Consider the following 22,787-nt stretch of genomic DNA (forward strand, 5'->3'; position numbering starts at 1 on the left):
GATATGCCTGAGACTCCCTTCAGCACATTCTAGCCTGAGGTCCAGGGGTCTCCTCCGTCTGTGCCTCCCTCAGCTCCTCGCTCAAACATAAGGCTCTTTCTCCTGCTCTTTCCCCATCCTCTCCATGAAAACGTTCTCACACCCTCCAGAAGCCTTTCCTCATCTCTCAAGACAGTCAATCGCTCCTTCCCCTACAGTCTCACTGCCTGAGCTCCTTGCAGGGTCAGCAATGCTGACTTATTCTGCTTGGTATCAACCAAGTTCCCAGCAGAATGCCGGGCATGTAACAGGTCCTCAAACAATGTATGCTGAGTAAGGCTGGACTAAAATTATGCCCCAGGGAGGAAATTAAGCTGAGTACAGCTGGTAAGTATGCCCGAGGAAGCAGCCAGGACCAATAAAGATGAGTCACTCTGCACAGTCAGGCCCTGCTCTCTCTCCACATTGGTCTGCACGGCTGTGAGCTAGGCTCATAACATCTATGTGGTTCCGAATGAACTGGGACCTCTGCCCCATGCCCCATGCTCTGAGTTGGACCCAGACACATATCTTCTTAGCCAGGACTGTGAAAAACCTTAGAGAGAGACCTACTTTTACAGTGGGTTATGTTTGTGGAGCCATCAAAGTCAGTCATAGTATTTCCTGGGCAAGAAACACAACTATTTTTCCCAAATTCAGGCTGGTATGTTCCCGCTGGGCAACGAATACATCGGTGAGTGGTGGTGTTGTAGAAATGTCCAGGTGAACACTGAACTGTGGGCGAGGGAGGGTGAAAAGAACAGGAAAAAAAGACTATTTTTAATCAAATGCGGCACAAAAGATTTTAAAGTCTGTGAAATAAATTTTTATGTGCAAATGAAGTAAGACTTTCCTACCAATCTGGAGCTAATCAACACTTAACTCCCTAAACAGGCAGTTTGGATGGGGCTCATGAAACAGAGAAATACAGAAGAACAAGATATGTGTGTATCTCCAATGAGTTTATGGTTCATGCAGATTTTCAGGCATCAATTATCACAACTCAAGTCTTCATACAGAGCACATCTGTGAGTATGAGAGGCAGGCAGTTGCAGAACTGAGGTTGGGTTTAGAGTTGGGCTCCCTGGGAGAAGGCAGCTGGAGTGGGCTTCTAGAGAAGGAGTACTGGGGGGAAGCTCTAGGTCAGGGCACAGAGATGGAGGAGGGCTGGAGGAAGGAACCAGGGGAACCTGTATACCAAACTGGCTCATCAGTGCCTGACTGTCCCTTGTCAGCCTGTCCAAAGTGGGTAAGGTGGCTGAGGACGCCTTGTCCAGTGAGTTCCAGTGCCCCCTGCACATCCTGCCAGGGGTGAGTGGAGCTGGGATCTGAACCCCCCGGCCACTGAGGCACTGTGTCAGGCTGGGCTTGATTGGAGCCTCACCAGACTCCCATGATACTCAGAAGGGAAATCCAGCCCTAGACAAAGGCAAGCTGCCGGTGCTCACCTCTGGTTTCACAGTCCTGAAAGGAAGTAGCTCCCTGATGTTTGGTGGCAAGGCCTCCTCCACAGGGGAAGCAGGAAGTTCGGCCAGCTTCAGGCTGGAACGTGCCCAGGGCACAGAGCTGGCAAGGTGCAAAGCCATCTGCAGAATATTCACCAGGTTGACACAGACCTGGAAGGACCAATAGCTTTAGGTGAGCAAGGCCCCCAGGCAGACCCTTGCCCCCGACTCTCCAGATGAGATCAACTTCAGTCCTGTTGCCCCATGCTGACCTCAGTTCCCACCTCAGTCAGAGAGCATATAGTCAATGCTGCCCTGCTGCTGACCCTGAGGCAATGGCATATGAGTGCCTGATGTTTACACACAGAGCTGCACAGCACAGCTGTGAAAGCTGGAAACCAGGAGTCAAGTGTCAACTGCTTCCAAAGTATGGGAAGGCCTGGTAGTTCTCAGGCTTAGGCTTACACACTGCCCAAGCATCCCCTGCAATGCAGGAGAGAGAGTTCTCTGCTCTGGAATCAACTTAGTAATTAGACCCAGAAGTACCCCCTTACCTAGCTGATTACATCCTAGTGATATAAAGAGTGACCCGGCCTGGGTTTAATGGCTCATCCCTGTAATCCCAGCACTTTGGGAAGCTGAGGCAGGAAAATCACTTGAGCCTAGCAGCTCAAGACCAGCCTAGGCAACATGGCAAAACCCAGTCTCTGCAAAAAATTTTACAATTAGCCAGACATAGCGGCACATGTCTGTAGTCCCAGCTACTCTGGGACTGAGGCAGGAGGATCACTTGAGCCCAGGAGTTCCAGGCTGCAGTGAGCCATAATTGCGCCACTGCACTCCAGCCTGGGTGATCCAGCAAGACTTTGTCTCTATCAAAAACAAGAAAAAATAGTAGGCCGGGCGCGGTGGCTCATGCGGCTGAGGCGGGTGGATCATGGGGTCAGGAGCTGGAGACCATACTGGCCAACATGATGAAACCCTGTCTCTACTAAAAACACATATACACACACACACACAAATAAAATAGCTGGGTGGTGCATGCCTGTAGTCCCAGCTACTCGGGAGGCTGAGGCAGGAGAATTGCTTGAACCCAGGAAGCGGAGATTGCGCCACTGCACTACAGCCTGGGGACAGTGCAAAACTCCATCTCAAAAAAAAAAAAAAAAACAACAGAAAAAAGGAATAGAGTAACTCAGAGTCTCCCCTGTTTTAACAATACTATTTACTAAGTTAGATCTTATACACATTACACCTGGGACAAGAAACACAGCCAAAAACAAAAGGATTTCTCAAAGCACATGTTCCCCAGGAATTAGTCATTGGCAAGATACTATCAAAATCTGCTGTCTCTTATATTCTTAATCATCTCTCCTCCATTAATCGTAGTGGTCTTATTTTCCCCCGTAAGTTATAGGTATGATAGCATTTCAAGAATACACACCCTTGGGAGGAGCCTGAAGCCTAACAGGCCTGGGTTCTGATTCCACATCCTGCCGTTGGCTGTGTGACCTTGAAAGGGTCGCTTTAGCCTCACAGAGTTGTAATGATTCTATGAATTATTCATAGTTCATAATTCATATACTTAGCATAATGCCTGGCATAGGTAAATATTCAACACATGTTAGCTATAATAAGCATTATTACCAATATTCTTATTGCTATCATTTTTTTTTTGAGATAGGGTCTCACTCTGTTGCCTAGGCCAGAGTGCAGTGGCACAATCACAGCTTAGTGCAGCTTGACTTACTGGGCTTAAGCAATCCTTGCACCTCAGCCACCTAAGTAGCTGGGATTACCATGTGCCACCATGCCCAGCAAATTTTTTAAAAACATTTTTTTCTACAAACAAGGTCTCACTATGTTGCCCAGACTGGTCTTAGGGTTAGGGTTAGCCACCTGAGCTCAAGTGATCCTGAACCCAAAGTGCTAGGGTCACAGGTATGAGCCACCATGCCTGGCCTAAATTTTTCTTAATAAGGTCACATAGGCTGAGGGTGGCAGTTCACACCTGTAATCCCAGCACTTTGGGAGGCCGAGGTGGGTGGATTACCTGAGGTTAGGAGTTTGAGACCAGCCTGGCCAACAGAGCAAAACACCATCTCTACTAAAAATACAAAAATTAGTGGGGCGTGATGGCATGCACTTGTAATCCCAGTTTCTCAGGAGGCTGAGGCATGACAATCACTTGAACCCAGGAGGTGGAGGTTGCAGTGAGCCAAAATTGCGCCACTGCACTCCATCCTGGGTGACAGCATGAGACTCTGTCTCAAGAAAAAAATAAAAATAATAAGGTCACATACAAGGGTGAGCAGATTCCAAAATGTCCCTCCTTATCAACATTGCAGTTAGTTTTGGAGTTTTATAACAGGCCAAAGATATGACAGGAGTCACACATCAATATGAGGATTTGATTTTTAAGCCAGAAACAGCCTTGCAGCTGAGTTTGGAGTCATTTAGGCGGGAGTCTCTCTAAGGACAGCTGCAGGAGCAGCACAGGGGGCCTTGTGTACTCCGCCATGGCCATCAGATACAAATCACCATTCAGATCACACCTGCCATTGGAACCCACAGAGTGTCAATACAGCCAGCCCTTCTCCCATTTAATAAAAGGCAGACATTTAACAATAAAATAAGTAGGAAAGCCCACAGAGCTTGAGATTGACTTCAAAGTTAACATTTTGTAAGAGATGATTAAAAGCTCTTCACAGAGGAGGTCCCAGTTTTAACAAAATAAACAGATTATTTGTTTTAAATAAAAAAGCTACGAATTTGAGACTAAAGATGGAAAAAAACCCAGACCTCCTCTCATTTTAATACTTTCAAACAGTGCCTATAGACACAGAACTCACTCAGGTTGCAGGTGTACTTATTTCCAGTGAATAAAGCACCCAGTTGCAACACTTACACTCTTCTGCTAGTGTATTCTGCCCCGTCTTCATCTATTTGCTCAAATGAGTATCTGCCCAGCATGTGTCAGGCACTGACCCAGGCACTGGTAGGCCAAAGATGAATCGAACCAACATGGTCCCTGCTTGTAGGAAGCCCCAGGTGAGTGTGCATGGTCTGGAGTCCTTGAGATGCCTCTGTCTAAACAATGACATCAGAGATGAGAGGAGTAGGAAGGAACAGACAGCATCCTTACCTCCACATTCAGACACATTCCAAGCTTCTGGGGTCTTCATGGCCCCAGAACTTCCTGGTCTTGGGCATGGTTCACAAATAATTTGTCCTTCCTCATTTTGGAAGTTTCCGTTTGGACATAAAATGCAGCGTTCTTGTGCGCCATCATAATAGGTCCCAGCCCTGCAACTGACTAGCCAAAAGGGAAACAATCTGGTCAGTGTGACACAAAGGCCAAGCAAGGATGATGTGAGTTCTAGAGATGAAGGCAAATAGATGACCCTGACCACACCACCTCCCATGCAAACTCCCTGGATACACAACGTGCCCTGCCTCAGTTCTCTCTGCACACCTCTGCACAGCATGATCCCTGTCACCCCTGTCAGAGATGTTTACAGGTCTGTCTCTCCCCAGACCATGAGCTCCTTGAGGACAGGGATCACAGGGGTTCTAATTATTTTTGTAGCACAAGCACTTTATGGTTGAAGAGAGATTTTAAAAATCCTGGATCTCCCTACTTCATAGGGCTGTTGGAACCATTATAGAGGTGAAAATCATTCATTGAACATAGGTCTAATGCTAGAAGAACAGAGTGTTATTAATCCTGTCTGGTGGTATCCTGAAAGTTGTCCTAGAGGTGGTCACATTTGTGTCAGGCCTTGAAGGATGAATAAGATCTTCCCAGGCGGGAAAAGGGGGCAGGTTCTAAAGGTTCATTCATTAAATCAGGAGGAGAGGAGAGAAAAGGTTGAGAATAGACTGCAGAAGTTCTTGAGTACCAGGCATTTGGATTTTATTCTGCAGGTAAAGGAATCACTGAAAGGACAGGAGCCAGGCATGGTGGTGTATGCCTGTAGTCCCAGCTATTGGGGAAGCTGAGATGGAATCACCCGAGCCTAGGAATTTGAGTCCAGCCTTGGCAACACAGTGAGAATGAGACCCTTTCTCTTAAAAAGAAAAAACAGAAAACAAAGGAGAGGAAGATGACCAGAAGCTGTGTTTTGAAAAGCTCCTTCTCTGGTGGCTGGCTGGGGTCGGTCGTGATCTCATGACTCTTACAAAATAGCACACTTCAGATTCATAATAAACCAATACAACCGGCTGGGTGCAGTGGCTCATGCCTGTAATCCCAGCACTTTATGAGACCAAAGTGAGTGGATCACCTGAGATCAGGAGTTTGAGAGCAGCCTGGCCAACATGGAGAAACCCCATCTCTACTAAAAAAACAGAAAAACTGGTTGGGTGTGCTGGTGCACAACTGTAATCCAAGCTACTAGGGAGGCTGAGGCAGGAGAATCACTTGAACTCTGCAGTCAAGGAGGTTGCAATGGGCTGAGATGGTGCCACTGCACTCCAGCCTGGGCAACAGAGCAAAACTCTCTCAAAGAAAACAAAAAATCAATACAACAAAGTGTAAATGCTGGTAAATAAGGAAATTCATAAACTTTGCTTCTGATTCTATTTTTAGTACTGTTAAATGTAGATTTGTACCTTATTTTAGGGTATGAATATGAAGCAAATGTACCAAATTTGGCTCCCTAGTATAATACTCAAACAGCATCATCAGAGTCATCAAAGCAGCATTTCTAATGACTAACATTTGTTGAGTGCTTATACTAGACACCATACCAAAAGCTCTACATATAGCATCTCATTTATTCCTTAATACAGCCCTAAGGATCTTCGTGCCATTGTTAGCACCATTTTACAGAAACAGAGACTTAGGGAGGTTAATAATTTGGCCAAAATCCCACAGCTAATTTGTGAAATACACTTACAGTACGGTAAGAACAAGAGTTTTGAGTTTAAAAAGGAAAAAGGTTATTTAACAAAAGATCAGATTTAAGTGCAGTTGAAGACTTTATCAAGGATTCTCTGGGGCTAGGAGAATTTGACTGGAACAAACTTTCTCTATATGTAAGCTGCCAATAAATAGAAAAAAAAAATCACATAATAAAGTTAGCTATTATATCACTCCAGTGTCTGTAATGAGGGAAATGGGTTTTCATCCTATTCTACAAATGCAATTTGCATATATACTCTTAGCATTAAACATGGCAAAGCTCTCTGTTATCAGTAATAAAAATGTCTTTTAATTATTCATTCCATAATCTTAAAAAAATCAAACTTTTGGATCACAGTAAGCTAAAATATGCCACATTTTAAATATTATTTCTACAATTCAATGTAACCAATCAATAAAGTCTATCCTAATATCTAAATCTAATACTCTTATATTTCTTAGATTTTCTTTTACAATATTCATATATGATTTAAATACAATTATATATATATATATATATATATATATATATATTTTTTTTTTTTTTTTTTTGAGATGGAGTTTTGCTCTTGTTGCCCAAGCTAGGGTGCAATGATGCAATCTCAGCTCACTGCAACCTCTGCCTCCCAGGTTCAAGTGATTTTCCTGCCTCAGCCTCCCAAGTAGCTGATATTACAAGCACGCGCCACCATACCCGGCTAATTTTTGTATTTTAGTAGAAATGGGGTTTCACCTTGCCAGCCAGGCTGGTCTCGAACTCCTGACCTCGGGTGATCCACCCACCTTGGCCTCCCAAAGAGCTGGGATTACAGGTGTGAGCCATCATGCCCGGCCACAGTTTTATATTTTAAAAAAATTAAAAGTGAACCAAACTCTTGTTTTATTGGCAAACAATATTTTGTGATTGATGCACAAATCTGTGGCAAACAGAGTATAATTCCAGACTTCTTTAAATGCAGCCCTACTGAATAATGGTTTTCATATCACTCTGGTTCCAGCCCATCTTTCATACAAAGCTGGGCTGAATTCTGTACTAGGAATTCATGTTTTACCCTGTGTCCCATTTGATTCTTCCAGTAACTGTAGCAAGCCAGTAAATCAGAGAATAATTCCTTCACAACCCTAAGGAGCCCACCTGTCATGAAGACTGGCAGAAAGTAGGTAAAACCACGGCTGTCCAGAGCGCCTCTGCCCAGTCATTTCTATCTGAAGAAGAGCTGTTCTTATAATAGTTATCCATGAAAGGGAAAGTGCCCATATGGTGACAAAATTCCAACAGCCCCATTAATCACAGCTTAGAGTCACACACCATGATCTGTTCCATCATGGATCCTCTGGCAGAAAACAGATGCCCTCAGCAGGTAGACAACACCAGTTTCCCACTGAGCCGGGGGCTGGGATGGGCTCCTACTGCTCTGCTGTCCCCTGCTTCTGAGAACTCTTTCCACTGCCGCAGCCTTTGCAAGGTGACCTTTAGAGAGGCCTCACAATATCCCATATTTGTGCCATTTCTTGACTGCTCAAAGGGCTGAGAAACCCCTCAGGCTGCCCCGTGGAAAAGAGGGCACCGATTCCTTTTCCTCACAGTGAAAGGCCTGCTTCACATAAACAAACTCATATTGTCAGTCACAATTTCCATTTTCCATCCAGAGAGAAAGACCTGTGGAAATAATTCATGCCAAGCACCTTCCAAATAGATATGACTCTTTCACAAGGTAAAAATGAGCTAAACACTAATAGGCCACTCTGAAATATCATGAAGGGATGTCTGAAAACAGCTCTTTGCAAATGTGCTGAGAATCGGGCCTGCAGAGACCTCAGTCACATGCTCGAGTTGCTTCTCTCGTCTCCTTCAGCAGCCAGCTTGTTTTGCTGCCCAGGACAAAGCAGTCAATTGCCCCCAGAACACTTCACTATCACAGCAAAGCTTTTGTGTGCTTTCAGTGACCATTAAAATCCCACTCTCAAATCCCACACAGCTGTTTTCTCTCCCTCTTTAAAAAAGATACAAGAAAGCTTTTCTGATGCAAAAGGGACAGACCAGCAGGATGAGGATTAATGGCGACAAAGAGGCCTCAAGCCTCGGCCTCTTTTCAGCACCGAGGCCTTTGAGTATTTCAGGCTATGGACAAACACTATGGTCTCTCTGTGGCTAAGATGATGAACCTAATAAAAGGGGTCACCCTCTAGTATTTGACTGCTTTCTTAAGAATCACGCCTTGACTTCTGAAGAAGAGCCACAAGCAGCCCACTTGGATTCCCAGGGTATCACAGGGCTGTTGCTTTGTCCCAGTTCAGAGGCCCTGGTGCCCCAGGCAGCACTGGCCTCAGGAGCCTGGTTTGAGCCCTCTTTAAATGACTGTCCCCAGGATAACAGGAGACAGTGCCTTCTTGGGCTGAGAGATTGATTTTTAATTGTCCAGGTTTTTGACCTGTGCTCAGGTTTGCTATTTAAAAACATTCCTATAGCTAGGACAGAGAAATGAGCCCAGCTTGACGCCTTCTTCCTCACTGGGTTCCCAAATGCACACTAAGTTCTTTTCATGCCTAGTTAACTGGAGCTGAGATTTCACTTCCTTTAGAGTGCCTCTTTTGCCCTCGATTTAAATATTTCTCCAAAGATTCACCCTTCAGCCTCTTTTAACGTTTTCTACTGTCCTTGGGATTTCATCTGTTGTCCTTGTGAAGATTCACTCATTCATTCATTCAATACATACTTACTGAGCACTGATTATGTGCTGAGTACCATTCTAGGAGCTGGAGACACAGCAGAGAAGATGGACATGATCTCCTCTAATGGGGTTCTCAGGGCAGTAAATAAATGAGCAATTAATCTCAATTAGTGAGCAAACAAATAAACATATAATAGGATGCAAGTAGTGGTATGATGAAGAAAAGGAAAACAAGGTAAGAAGATAAAGACGGGGTAGGGATGGAGTCTGTATGCATGCTATTTTAGAAGTGTGGCCACGAAAGGCCTTTCTGAGCAGAGACCAGAATAAAATGTGGGAAATAGGCCAGGCGCTGTGGCTCACACCCGTAATCCCAACACATTGGGAGGCTGAGGGAGGAAGACTGCTTGATCCCAGAGTTCAAGACCAGCCTGGGTAATACAGTGAGACCTTAAAAAATTAGCAGAGTATCATAATGGGAGGATAGCTTGAGCCCACAAGGTAGAGGCTGCAGTGAGCCGAAATCACACCACTGCACTCCAGCCTGGGTGACAGAGCAAGACCCTGTCTCAAAAAAAAAAAAAAAAAAATGTAGGAAACAGCCCTGCAATGAGATTGCCTAATAGCAAGAAGGGCAGTGTGGTAGGAACACAGCATAAGGGATAGTACAGTAAGAGATGAACTTTAAAAAGCAAGCAAGGGCCAGATCATGTGGGTGCTTGAAGGCAAAGGTAAGGAAATTAGACCTTACTTAAAGTGTGTTGGAGGTTTGAAATAGGGGAATGACATAATCTGATTTTTCTTTTCTTTTTTTTTTTTTTTTGGAGATGGGGTTGCACTCTGTCACCCAGGCTGGAGTGCAGTGGAGTGATCATGGCTCACTGCAGCCTTGACCTCCTGGGTTCAACTGATCCTCCCACCTCAGTCTCCTGAGTAGCTGGAACTACAGGCCGGCACCACCATGTCCAGCCAGTTTTTTAACTTTTTGTAGTCATGGGGTCTCTTGGGCTCAAGTGATCCTCTATCTCAGCATCCTAAAGTGAGCCACTGCACCCAGCCTGATTTATGTTTTTAAGAGATGTCTTGGCTGCAGGTGGAGAACAGTTGGAGGGCTGGCTGAGGAGAACAATTCAGAGCCTGGTACAACAGACTGAGCAAGAGATGATGCTGGTTTGAAACAGAGCCGTCATAATAATGGAGGAGGAGAAAGCTGGTTGGATAAAGGAAATCACCTGAAGGCGGAGCTGACAGGATTTACACACGGACTGGATGAGGAACATGACAGAAAGAGAGGGGTCAGGATGACTCAGACTTTCAACTTGAGCAACTGGGTAAGAAGAGGTGCCCCTTCCGGAGATGCTGGTTTGATTTGGGAGGGAGGATGCTGGTTTGATTTGATTCGATGCTCCTCTTGGGAGAAGTTTTGTTTGGGAACATTGAGTTTGAGATGCCAGTTGGCCTTCCAAGTACACATACTAAGAAGGCACGGGTTCTACTGGTAGGCTCTGAGGCGGAATTCTATACCTCAGCGGTTGACAAGCTGATCCACCGGGTGGGAGCACATTTCTACACCTATGCCTATGAATTTTCACCTAAAATAAGACAAACAAAACTCCCCTGGTTTAGAAGATGGTATAAAAGCAGCCTCCCAGCCAGTCTCCATCTCTGTGAGGCACAAGACACGTGTGAGGACCCAGGGTCACCAAGAAAAGAGAATCACTGGCACCCACAACTCGAGCGCAAGGCACTGACTGACTCTCACCTCTCAATACATAGAGAACAGTTACAGCTTAGCTATGCCTGGGTAATGAGATGTCCTGACCTGTATTATCAAGTTTTAACTAAACCTTCACAAAATAGAGAGCAGTTTTGATGGATTCCTGGGAAGAACACCCGACTGAGGGGTGTAACCATGACATGAGCCCATGTGCACCACAGGAGAGCGCCCGTGGGCATGTCTTCTGCTCCCAGCACAGCAGCCACCTGTGTCCACGGCGGGGTGGAGGATTCCCATCCAAGACCCCCAGTGGGTGCCTGGAACCTTGGAGAGTACCACATCCTGTATACACTAGGGGCTTTCCTATGAGTGCTTATTCATGATAAAGTTTCATTTACAAATTAGGCACCCACAATAATAAAACAATTATCACACCACACTGTAATAAAAAGTTATGTGAATATGGTCTCTCTCTCAAAGTATCTTATAGTACCATACTCATCCTTCTTGTGATCTGTCAATCTGATAACTGAGATGACTACTATGTGACTAACACGGGGCAGGGCACACAGCGTGGGGACCTGGGATAAAGGGAATGATTCATATCCCAGGCAGGATGGTGAGGGTATACAGCGTGGGTACACGGGATGAAGAGAGGGCTCATGTCCCAGGCAGGATGGTGAGGGTACACAGCGTGGGTACGCGGGATGAAGAGAGGGCTCATGTACCAGGCAGGATGGTGAGGGTATACAGCGTGGGTACGTGGGATGAAGAGAGGGCTCATGTCCCAGGCAGGATGGTGAGGGTATACAGCGTGCGTACGCGGGATGGAGAGGGGGCTCATGTCCCAGGCAGGATGGAGCAGGACAGCATGAGATTTCATCATGCCACTCTGAACAGCAGACAATTTAAAACTTACAAATTATTTCTGGAATTTTCCATTTGATATTCTTGGACCATGGTTGACCCAGGTAACTGAAACCACAGAAAGCAAAACTGCCTATAAGGGGCCACTGCTGTATTAGCTCTTTGTCAAACTACGTCATAAGACAGAAACAGCTACAATTTATTCCGATCTGTCAAGAGTTCACCTAAAGCACCAGCAATGCTCAAAAAGACTATATGGCAAATAGCTTTGCAACCACTACTATTAATAATGAACCCTGCCCAACTATAAAGGCTCTACTTAAGATGCTAGCCAGTTATTTTAAATTAGTTTATTTAATCTTTATCTCGTTCTGTCTTTTGCAATGAACATAGTATACTAGTCAATAGTGTAAGTATATTGTTTATGAATAAACAAACATCCATATATATTTTACTTGGAGAGAGAGTGTATGTGCGTTCTTAAATGTTCAACATCTCTGGGACAGAGGAGCTGGAGAGGGCAGTTTCAGAGTCACCAGCACGTGACAGTATTTAAAGCTATGGCACTGGGTAAGGTCACCAAGGACAGTGTGAAGACAGAGGAGGGGATGAAGGATGCAGCCCTAGGATAATCAGAAAATAGGGAAGGAACGGGAACGAGCACTGAAAATGAAAAGGGAGCAGCCAGTGAGGTAGGTGGAGAAGCAGAAGTGTGTTGTGTCTGAAACCCACAAGAAGAAAGTGTTTCCAGGAGAGGCAGTGATCAGCAGAGAGGATGCCCCAATGAGGAGTGAGAAAGGACAGCTGGATTTGGCACCAGAGAGGTCATTAGGAATCTGTGGAGAGGTTAGGTAAGGAGGCAAAGAAAGTACGACTACGGCTCCTTCAGAGTTTCATTCTACACAGAATGGATGGACACAGAAATGAGGCAGTAGCTACAGAGAAGCGTGAAGTCAATGGAGGGTTACTTTGGTTTTTAAGACAACAGATAGGTTTGTGTGCTGTTGGAAATTATCTAGTAGAGAAGAATTCTGAGATAGGAGGGGTCGATGGGGACGACAGCAGGGGCAACATTCTTAAAAAGTTGAGAGAGGACAGACAGGCTCCAGCTCGAGTGGAAGACAGAGGCATGGCCTTAGATAGGGGCATGGATGGTCCATCCATTTTAACCGGAGGCAGCTCTGATCCTGTGTGTACAGACATGGGATTAGGCAAGTTAGGTTGGACATGAAGAGTTGTTGCTTCACTAGACTCCCAGGCACTCATGGACACCTCTGCCTAGAAATCTCATTGCTCACGGGGAGCACTTCTCTCCCTAAACTCTGGCTTTACTCCTCTTACACAGGCATCTGTATCCTCCCAGTCACCAAGGATCCAAACCACAGCTCTCCCTGGCTTCTCTCCCCACTGCCCCTTCACTCAGCGGCAGCATCCTACAGCTGTGTCCCTTCTCTCTATCCCCTGTTCTTCATCCCCATGGGACGAATGTCCCTTAGATCCTCCCCGTCTCTTATTTGGATTGCTGCAATACCTTCCAACATTGCCCTCGCTTTCTGTCCCTCCCAGCCACTGCTCTTTCCTTTCTACCACTGATGCGCCTCTCTGAAGTCTTTTCTGATTGCCTCACTCCCTGGCTCAAAAACCTCCTTGCCTTGACTTCCTGCAATCCCCTCACTTTCTCTGACTCAATATTCAGGCTTTAGCCTCATTTTCTGTATCTTTTTCATCCTTTCTCATGCTCTCTCAAAGCCTATTTTTTTTCTTGCTTCTCCTATAAATCTCTTCTGATTATTTCTTCCCAGTGATCACATTCATCTCATCATTCAACCAACCCCCTGGCTTTTTCTGTGTCTCCTGCATATGAAACAGGGCAGGGTGAGATGAGGGACATATGGGAAGCAAGTGCCAGGATCAGAGGCCACATCAGAATTCTCTGAGCTCAGTCCCCTCTTTCCTCTTCTCAGTCCCCAATCCATGTCATCCCCAAATGCTGCTCATTTTTCCTCTTAAATATTTCTCCAACCAATTGCTGCTTCTCTACTCCATCTAGCATCTTCGTGTCTCAATATCTCATAGGCTGTGATGGCATGCACCTGTAGTCCCAGCTACTTGGGAGACTGAGTCAGGATAATTGCTTGAACCCAGGAGGCAGAGGTTGCAGTGAGCCATGTTTGCACCACTGCACTCCAGCCTGGACGATAGAGCGAGACTCTCTCCCCACAAAAAAAAATCTCTCATAGGCAACACATTCAAAAGCCCCCAGATAGGTCTTTCTGCCTCTAATTCTTCTCCCTCCAGTATAGTCAGAGAGATTTTTCTGGAATATACATATGACCTGGACACGTCCCAAGTAAATCCTCCAGTGTTACCTAGAGATAGATTTGAGGCTCCTTACCAGCATATCCAAGGTATCCATGAGTTGGCCATGCCCTTCCATTAGCCTAGCTGCCTGCCACATCCTACCTGGCACTCCAGGTTCAGTGACACTGACATGTCAATAATGGCCTGTGCACACCTTGCTCTTCCTCGTTTCCCAAGGCTATTCCTCGGGCTGAGTACTCCTCCCCACTAAGCCATTATCTGTGCATCCTTCAAAACTCAGCATAGGCTTTCTCTCTTTGGGAAAGGCATCTCTGACCCTTCCCTAGAGGGTTAAGTGTGACTTAATGTTAGTGTCTTATTTACCTAGGCTTCCTCAGCATCCCCCACAGAGCTGGTACCTAGAGGGCTATGCATATGAGTACAGCTTGGGTAAGATGGTCCCAGGGCACAGGCTGTACCCAGGAGAGGTGAGGGCACTCAAATTGAGAATTAAGAGTATAGACTTGTGATCAGGTGCAGTGGCTCACACCTGTAATCCCAGTAGTTTTGGAGGCCAAGGTGGGTGGATCACTGGAGGTCAGGAGTCCAAGACCAGCCCTGGCCAACATGGTGAAACTGCGTTTCTACTAAAAATACAATTAGCCAGTCATGATGGCAGGTGCCTATAATTCCAGCTACTTGGAAGGCTGAGGCAGGAGAATCACTTGAACCTGGAAGGCAGAGGTTGGGGTGAGCTGGGATGGCACCACTGCAGTCCAGCCTGGGTGACAACAGCAAGAGTCTGTCTCAAAAAAAAAAAAAAAGAACATAGACTCAAGTCAGATCTGTATTTGAATCCTGCCTCTGCCACGCTTACTTGCTGGGTGACATTGTGGAAAATGCTTATCATCCATGTCTCAGTTTCTTTATGTGTAAAAAGGGATGGGTTAATACAGAGTTGGGATGAGGATTAGATGAGATGATACAGGTGAAGTGCTCAGCACAGGGCTAAACACAGTGTAAGTGTTCTATACATGTCAATGTTTTACTAAATTAAAAGAATTTCCTATTCAGTCTGTGTGTTAAATATTGGTCTAACACTGGTCTATATTCCTAATACAGATTTTATATTTTCCTCAGTTTAAACAAAAAAGGAAATCTCTGCCTGATCATTTCCAAATAATTTACCAATTTTGAAATAATTCAGAATAGAATATCTGAGCCAGGTGCAGAGACTCACATCTAAAATCTCAGCTACTCGGAGGCTGAGGTGGGAGGATTACTTGAACCCAGGAGTTCAAGACCAGCCTGAGTAACATAGCAAAACCCCATCTCTAAAAAATAGAATAATAATGCTTTTTAAAAAGAAGAAAATGCCCAACTCCTTCCTGCCCTAGGCCCTTTGCATTTACTGATCCTCCCTGATGAGAGGGCTCACCCACAACCCCTGGGCACCACCATGAGCACGTCGCATGCCAGCTGCTTCCCCTCACTCGGGCCTTAGTGCTTGACCACTTGCTCCTAGCCACTTGCTCTGAGAGCCTTCCCTGGCCACCATATGGAGAGTAACCCTCCCTCCAATCCTCTCTGTTTTGTTCTCTTCATAAATTATCGCTTTACTTTTAAATTTCTATTTCCCTCTGTTACAATGTGAACTTTGTAACAGACCAGGCCCTTTATTATGTTATTGCTTCATCCCAAGCACAGAGTGGGCAGAATGGTACTTGATTAGTACCAGTTGAATTAATTTTTCTCAGTTGCTGAAGAGGAACAGCAGTAAGCTGTTACAAATGGAATTAAATGTTCCTAGTCTCTCAGGAACCCAGGCACTAAAATACGCCCCAGTTCGCCAGTCGTCTGGATTGTGTCTTCCAAAAATCTCAGCAAGTTTTAAAAACAACCAAATATAGTGTGTACACACGCGCACATGCACATGCACACACACACATACACACACACACTATCCAATGTATTTCTTAAATAATTCATCTTTTAGCTGGTATTATGAAAATACAATAGCTAGATGTCCATGTCTTAGTTAATTTTCTTTAGACATGAAGAACTTTATGAAGTACTATAGAGCTTAAGAAATTTGTTCCGTGGAGAAAATAATCTTTTTTTTTTTTTTGCTATCTTGCTAAAATTGATCACAGATGGTACAAAGGTCACTTGCAGAGCAGGCTGTCCCCAAAGTCCCCAAATGGCAAATTAATGAGACTTTACAAAATAGCAATACGAAAGAAAATCTACAATTGGTCAGAAGTGATTATTTTTTCTGGTGTAAATTGGGACTTTAAAATTTATTTTCTTAATGATAATCAAAGGATAAACAGTTCAATGCAAAAATAGGCAAATAATATGGATGTTCTCAGAAGAAGGAATCCAAATGACCACAGGCATAAGACAGTATGCTTAGTTTTATTAATAAAGAAAATCAAGTTAAAGTGACTTTTTTTTTTTTACTTATCAGATTTGCAAAAATTAAAGAATCAATGATAAATAATCTATGTGGGGCAATAAACACTCCAGTTCACTGTTGGAAGCAATATGCATTGGTATGATCTTTTGGGAAAGTAATTTGGTAGTATCTATTAAAGTTTTAAATATGCATGTTCTAAGTCAGCCATTGTACTTGTACAAGTCTATTCTTCAGAAATATTGGCCATGTGTAAAAAGAATATTCACTGAGCACTATTTGCAATAGAAAAACTAGCAATAGCTTCTATGTTCACCAGTAGGGGTAGGGCTAATAAACAGTGGTGTCTTCAAACAAATACAGACTGGGAAGCTGTAAAAGAAATGAGGTCACTCCTCTATCATGTTAGAGAGATGCCCTTGATCTACACTACAGTTAAAAATAGCACATAGCACTATTCAAATTGTATTGATATGTGTTTATTTTGTAAAGGCAGGTTCTTGGTCTGCCACCCAGGCTGCAGTGCAGCGACACAAACATAGCTCACTGGAGCCTCGAACTGCTGGGCTCAAACAATTCTCCCACCTTAGACTCCCAAGTAGCTGGGATTACAACCAACCAACATAGTGAGATCCTGTCTCTACACAAAAGGTATTTTTTGTAGAGACAGGGTCTCACTATATTGCCCAAACTAGTATTGAACTCCTGGTCTGAAAGGATTCTCCCACCTTGGCTTCCCAAAGTGCTGGGATTACAGATGTGAGACACTGCATCCAGCCTATTTTTTTAAATGTGTTTATTCATACATAAACCTACAGTCTATTTTCAACACAACAGCCAAAGTTATCTTTTGAAACCATGTCAGTTACTCTTCTGCTCAAAGCCCTCCACTGGCTTCCTTTCTCATCAGATTCTAGGCCAGGGTCCTCCCTGGTTTCGAGTTCCCTCTGCTGCTGCTCTGCCTTTGCTCTCCCTCCCTTCCTCTCTCAGCTCTCATCCTTCTGGCCTTCCTTCCAGTACCTTGGGGTTTTCCTATTTGTTGTTCCCTTTGCCCAAAACTCTCTTCCCCCAGATATCTCCATAGCTTGCTTCCTCCTGTCCTTTGCGCCTCTGCCCAAATGACACTTTGCAATGAGGCCTTCCCTGACCACAGTCCACACTTTGGGGGAGCATGCTCCTCACCCCTCACCCCTCACCTTGCCCTGCCACTTTCCTATCCACTTCCCTGGAGGCCCGCTCTCCATATCCCCATTGCCCTCTGCTACATGATAGTAATATCTTTCCTTGTTTATTGGTTAGTTTTCTACCTTCTTCCTCCAAAATTGTAAACTGTGTGAGGGCTGAGATGTTTGCTTGTTTCTTCATTGCTAGATTCCTGATATCTAGAATAGTACCTGGCACATAAGGTGTTCAATAAATGTTTACTGAATGAATATATAAAATTTCCTTTTTATATGTGCATAGAAACAGTTGTGGAAAAATAACACAGCAAACTATAACAGTGATTACTGCTGGGGAATGGGATTAGAGAGCTGTGGAGAGAACTTTCATCTTTGCCATATACATTTCTGTGCCATTTGAAATATGCACTGCTTTTGTAATTGAAAACTACATTTAAAATATTTAAAAAGATAAACATAAATCATTATGTTAATGGTTTATGTTTATCTTTTTAACCTTCCAGGAGAGATGGAAGTGACTCCATTTTTTGGAGCTCTTTTCTGCAGATACTGAAAATAATTTCTAAAAAGAACTATCCTAGGCTTGTCTCCACCATCTGTTCCATCCAGAGCTCAGAAAACATCAGGAAGCCTGGTTGTTATGAAGTCCTAACATCATCAAATAGACCAGGAATAGAACACACACACACACACACACACACACACACACACACACACACACACACACACACACACAGCTTTTCCCCTGCCACATACTGCCTGCTGGATAAAAAGCCTTTCTAATTAACGCACCTGACACTTCTTTATAACCACTTCCTCCCTCAGCAGCAAGAAGGAGTGTTATGGGTAACTCCTTGAGCTATTTTCTCTACATGGTAAAATCTTCAACATTGCTGTCAGGCCTGGACCAGATTTGATGCCATGAGGGCTACAAAATTCATCCAGTGTTAAAGGGAGCTCTTGAGACAGGACACATTGCCTCCCCTAGAAATAAATCAAACCTAATTTAGCATGACAAGCATCTCAGGGACACATTCCCACAGTGCAGCAGCTACTCAAGCCCTCTACTGAGTGTCTTTCATAGGTCGTAGTCATGCAGCCTCTGTTAAGTAACTCCTTATCCTTGGGCCTTTACTCCCCAGGAACATACCCATGGTAGTATTAGTGATACCCTCACTGGGAGCCAGTCCATGGGGCCCTTGACACTAGGTTTTCCTGACTTCTTAACTGGCCACAAAGACTCCCTGGCCAGTCCGTGAGGCCTCACCCTAGCAGGATAGCAGATGGGGGAGAGGTGCAGTGTAACCCTGAGAGGCCAGGATGGCCTTGACAGTTTCTGCAACTCATCCTGGAAAGTAGGGCAGCAACAGCCAACTCTCACCACTATTTTAGTATGGGAACTGGAACTCAGAATTTTAAATGAGAACAGATCAACCAGCTGGGCCGTTTTTACTTTTTTTCTCCCTTTGCTTCTTTTTAAGAGCGAATCAGCTGGAATTAAAGTCAGGACTATCTGGAAACCAGCCCCCTGTAGACAGTTACACTTGATTTTGCACTTGATTTTCACTAAGTTTTGGTAAAGCAACAAATTTGAGCTGTGGGCCTAAGGCTGACAATTCTCTGGAACAAGTGCCCCTGGATTCAGCTTTGCTTATTTAGAAACACAAATTCTTACTCCTTAGCTAAGCTTCATTGCTTGGGCCTCATGATTCTACTGATACTTTGGAAAAGGACATCAGTTTATCCTGGATAAGTCTAGTTGCTGAAATTTACTCTGCTTGGGACCAGAGCACAGGCTTTGGAATCAAACCATCAGTGTGATCTTGAGCAAGAGAACTTAGCCCTCTGAGCTTCAGCTGTTAAATGGAAGGAATAATACCTGGGAAGGTTACTGTTAGGATTAAATGAGATAATGCAGACATGAGGCTTAGTGTTATGCTTGTGACAGATAAGAACTTAATAAGTCACTATCATTACTATAAAGTGAGACCCCAATTTTCCCCATCTAAGACTTTTCAGGTGAAGTCTCCCATAATTACCCAGAAGAGTCTCTTGTGACAAATAAATCTCTAAACTGACCATCCTAGAATCTTGCATCCTGGATCCTCTTGCTAGCTTTATCAGAGAGACAGAGTTGATACACCTCAATCGCCAGGTCTCAAATTTAATTCTGAAACACATACCGCCAACACAACCCATACAATGGACTGACACTATTAGGATCCCTGGGCTGAGGCTCTGGGGTCTCATAAGGCAGCCAAGCAGCCCCCTAGCTTTGCCTCTGCACAAAACTATGGACAGGAGTTTGTTCATTACCATCATTGGTCAAGCCAGAGGGAGGCCATAAGAGGAGCTGTGATGACAGAGTGTGGTGAAGGCTCCAGGGTGCCTTACCCCTGCAGTCCGGCCCCAGCCAGGGAAGAACACTATACCTCAGACCTGTAAAGGGCGACATCCCCTCTTCTCATCAACCTTGTCACTTCTCTCCTGTTCCTGAAGCCAGCAAACATTTTAGTGCCCACCACAAGCCAGATATTATGCCAGGCACTGAGGACACAGAGGTGAACAAAATCAGTCTCACCCCAGGGAGCTCTGGGCCTAGCAGGGACAACAGACACAAACACCACAGTTACTGAAAGAGAAGGGCTGCCCAGAGTGTCCTCTAAAGTGAGCACTGGGAAGGGAGGATGGGCCAGACTTGCTTTTGGGTACCCTGAGTATTTATGGAGCCCAAGGCTGTGCTGTTAGCAAGAATGTCTCAGGCCACTCACCACATTGATTTTCTACGTGACCCTGGCCCACTCCACAGGACTCTGCCTGGCGTTCAGATGTTCTGGGAGGCTTTTTAGCCACGTCGAGGTTCATGCCTGAGAGCTGGAGGTGAAACTGCTCCCTGTGGGCGGCCTTTCTGAGTGTGCGAATGGCCTTCCGGAGCCGCCTGTCGGTTCGCTTTACGATGCAGCTCAGGTCACAAGAAGCTACAGAAACAAGAGGGACAGCAGTGCAGGAGGAGGTCAGGCTGCAGCGTGCAGTAACGGCCAAATCAACTGCAGGCCCTTCCAACACCCCGAGCTCCCTGTGGACCGAATGGGGAGAAACCTGGAGGGGGTTACCAAGCAGGCTGGGCAGCATTCGATTCAAACAGAAATTTGTGGATCAAAATGATAGCTTTGGGTTTTTATGAAGCAGAGAAAATCATCAGGTTCCAAACCAATTCAATTTAGTTTCAGGGTAAAAAAAAAAACAAAAAAAAAAAAACAAAAAAAAACAGGAGATACTTCAGTGTTTGCATTATTTTTTTCCCCAAGAATGGTAAGTAAAAGGCAAAGAAATAAGGAGCAAGCTGTGAGAAGCCTGGCAATGTAGACTGTTTTCAAACCAACCTGTCACCTCCTTTTGGTTAGTTTCAAGCTCAAACTCAACAGTGATAAACATTTCCTTAGGGGTGCTTGGTCGGCCAGGGGCTCGTGGGACTTGCTTGCCAGAGCTGCATGTAAGGTTTACGTAGCGGAAGCTCTCTTTTACTGAGCTGTGCTTCTCTGTATGAAGAAACAAAATTATCGGAAGCCAAATCCTGGCAAAGCACTCAGCTGAACATTTGCTAGAGCTCAGTAAACATTTCATTAAAACAACTCTCAAGGGACTAAGTGATTATCTCCAGATGCCAAGACACTGTAAGCCCTCAGCCTGGAGCACAATGACAATTTAAGTTTGAAGAGCTAGCATTGCCTCCTACATAACTTTACAATTTAGCTCTTGAAAATTCATGAATAAATGGTAGGTGTTTCCCACTGAGCGGCAACATTTGTGGAAGACAAGAACCAGGGGTCGTCTTACATTCCTTGCTGATGGTTTGGTAATGTGCGCTTATATTCTCACAGTTGGTTTGTGTAAAGCTAGACAGTGATGTGCCGAACAGGGACTGAGGCTCCGAATAAGGAATGAGCACCAGAGTGGAAAGGAAACCAACTCCTGCTTTCAGGCAAACTGACCTTGGAGTCATTCTAACCCGAAGGGAAAGCTGGAACACCCATTAGCAGTGATGTCTCATTTTTAAACCAGGAGCAATAAATGGCACAAAGCATCATAGAAGCAAACAGTATCATGAAGGCATCTAGGAGGAGAGTGGAAGTGTTGCATAAGATGGGCTTTGCACATCCCTGTTCCTGACTTGGCTGTCTCCCCTCTCACCATGGTTTCCAGTGAATCTAAGCCTCACCAAAGAGCAGGTCCACACAGCATCCACTCCATGAATTTGTCTCTATTTCAAAATCTTTACTGAAATGAAGTATTACCTGTATCAGATTCTTCTTTAACATTACCAGGACATTCAAGCGACAGATCAACAGGGGCCACAGGGAGGCAAATTTATTTCTTCTCCACATTTTCCCCCTAAAGATGTATCTTACCTTTGCAAAAGGGTAACTTCAAATCTTAAACTGAACAGATTCTCATTTTAAATCTTTTTCCTTTTTGATGTTTCCATATGTATTTTTTAAACATTTCATTTTGAAATAAGTAGATGTATAGAAAGGTTGCTAAGATAGTATAGAGTTTCCACATAACCTTCACTCAGTACCCCCTGTTAATATCATACATTTATTAAAACTAAGACATTAACACTAGTACAATCCCATTAAACAAACTACAGGCCAAGTCTATTTTTATCATTTTTATTTATTTTATTTCATTTTATTGAGATAGGGTTTTGCTCTTTGCCCAGGCTGGAGTGCAGTGGTGTCAACACAGCTCACTGCAAGCTCAACCTCCTGGGCTCAAGTGACCCTCCCGCCTTCGCCTGCTGAGTAGCTGGGACTACAGGCACGAGCCATTAGGCCCAGCTAATTTTTTTGCAGTTTTTGTAGAGATGGGGTTTTGCCATGTTGCCCAGGCTGGTCCCAAAGTCCTGAGCTCAAGCAATCCGCCTGCCTTGGCCTCTTGGTATGAGGCACCACAACTGGTTCAAATCTATTTTTAAACAATGCCCCCTTCCTCCACCCCTGAGATTTAAAAGTATAAATGCCCACTATGATAAATTTGGAAAATGCAGAAAAAAAATTGAAATTACCCATTATCCTCCCACCCAGATGTAACCACAACTAATGATATGGCGAGTTTTCTTTTTGTTTCTTCTACCACACTTTTTCTTACACAATTTGGATTGTATTAGATATACAAAATGTTTATCTACTGCTTTACATCTCAGCATTATAGCAAGACCATTTTCCTGTGTCATTAAACATTCTTTGAAAACACAGAAAAAA

The 22,787-nt window shown here is 44.5% G+C and overlaps 1 protein-coding gene across 9 annotated transcripts in view; it reads right to left on the bottom strand.

The window, feature by feature from the left end:
- The window catches only part of SCUBE2 (signal peptide, CUB domain and EGF like domain containing 2), an 85,377-nt gene that overhangs the window by 22,403 nt on the left and 40,187 nt on the right, over nt 1-22,787 (bottom strand). For 6 of the 9 annotated variants that reach the window (XM_032240698.1, XM_032240694.1, XM_032240696.1 and 3 more), the window contains 5 exons: nt 20,907-21,062; nt 20,295-20,501; nt 4,609-4,779; nt 1,467-1,634; nt 592-753 (listed from right to left, as the gene is read on the bottom strand). In XM_032240698.1, coding sequence (XP_032096589.1) covers nt 592-753; nt 1,467-1,634; nt 4,609-4,779; nt 20,295-20,501; nt 20,907-21,062 — 864 coding nt within the window. The remainder of the gene's footprint in view (nt 1-591; nt 754-1,466; nt 1,635-4,608; nt 4,780-20,294; nt 20,502-20,906; nt 21,063-22,787) is intronic. The other 3 variants (XM_032240699.1, XM_032240701.1, XM_032240702.1) reach the window with 1 other exon arrangement.

This window comes from Sapajus apella, unplaced genomic scaffold (genome assembly GCF_009761245.1).
Source record: "Sapajus apella isolate SASKATOON/1434 unplaced genomic scaffold, GSC_monkey_1.0 scaffold47, whole genome shotgun sequence".
NCBI classification, from domain to species: Eukaryota; Metazoa; Chordata; class Mammalia; order Primates; family Cebidae; genus Sapajus; species Sapajus apella.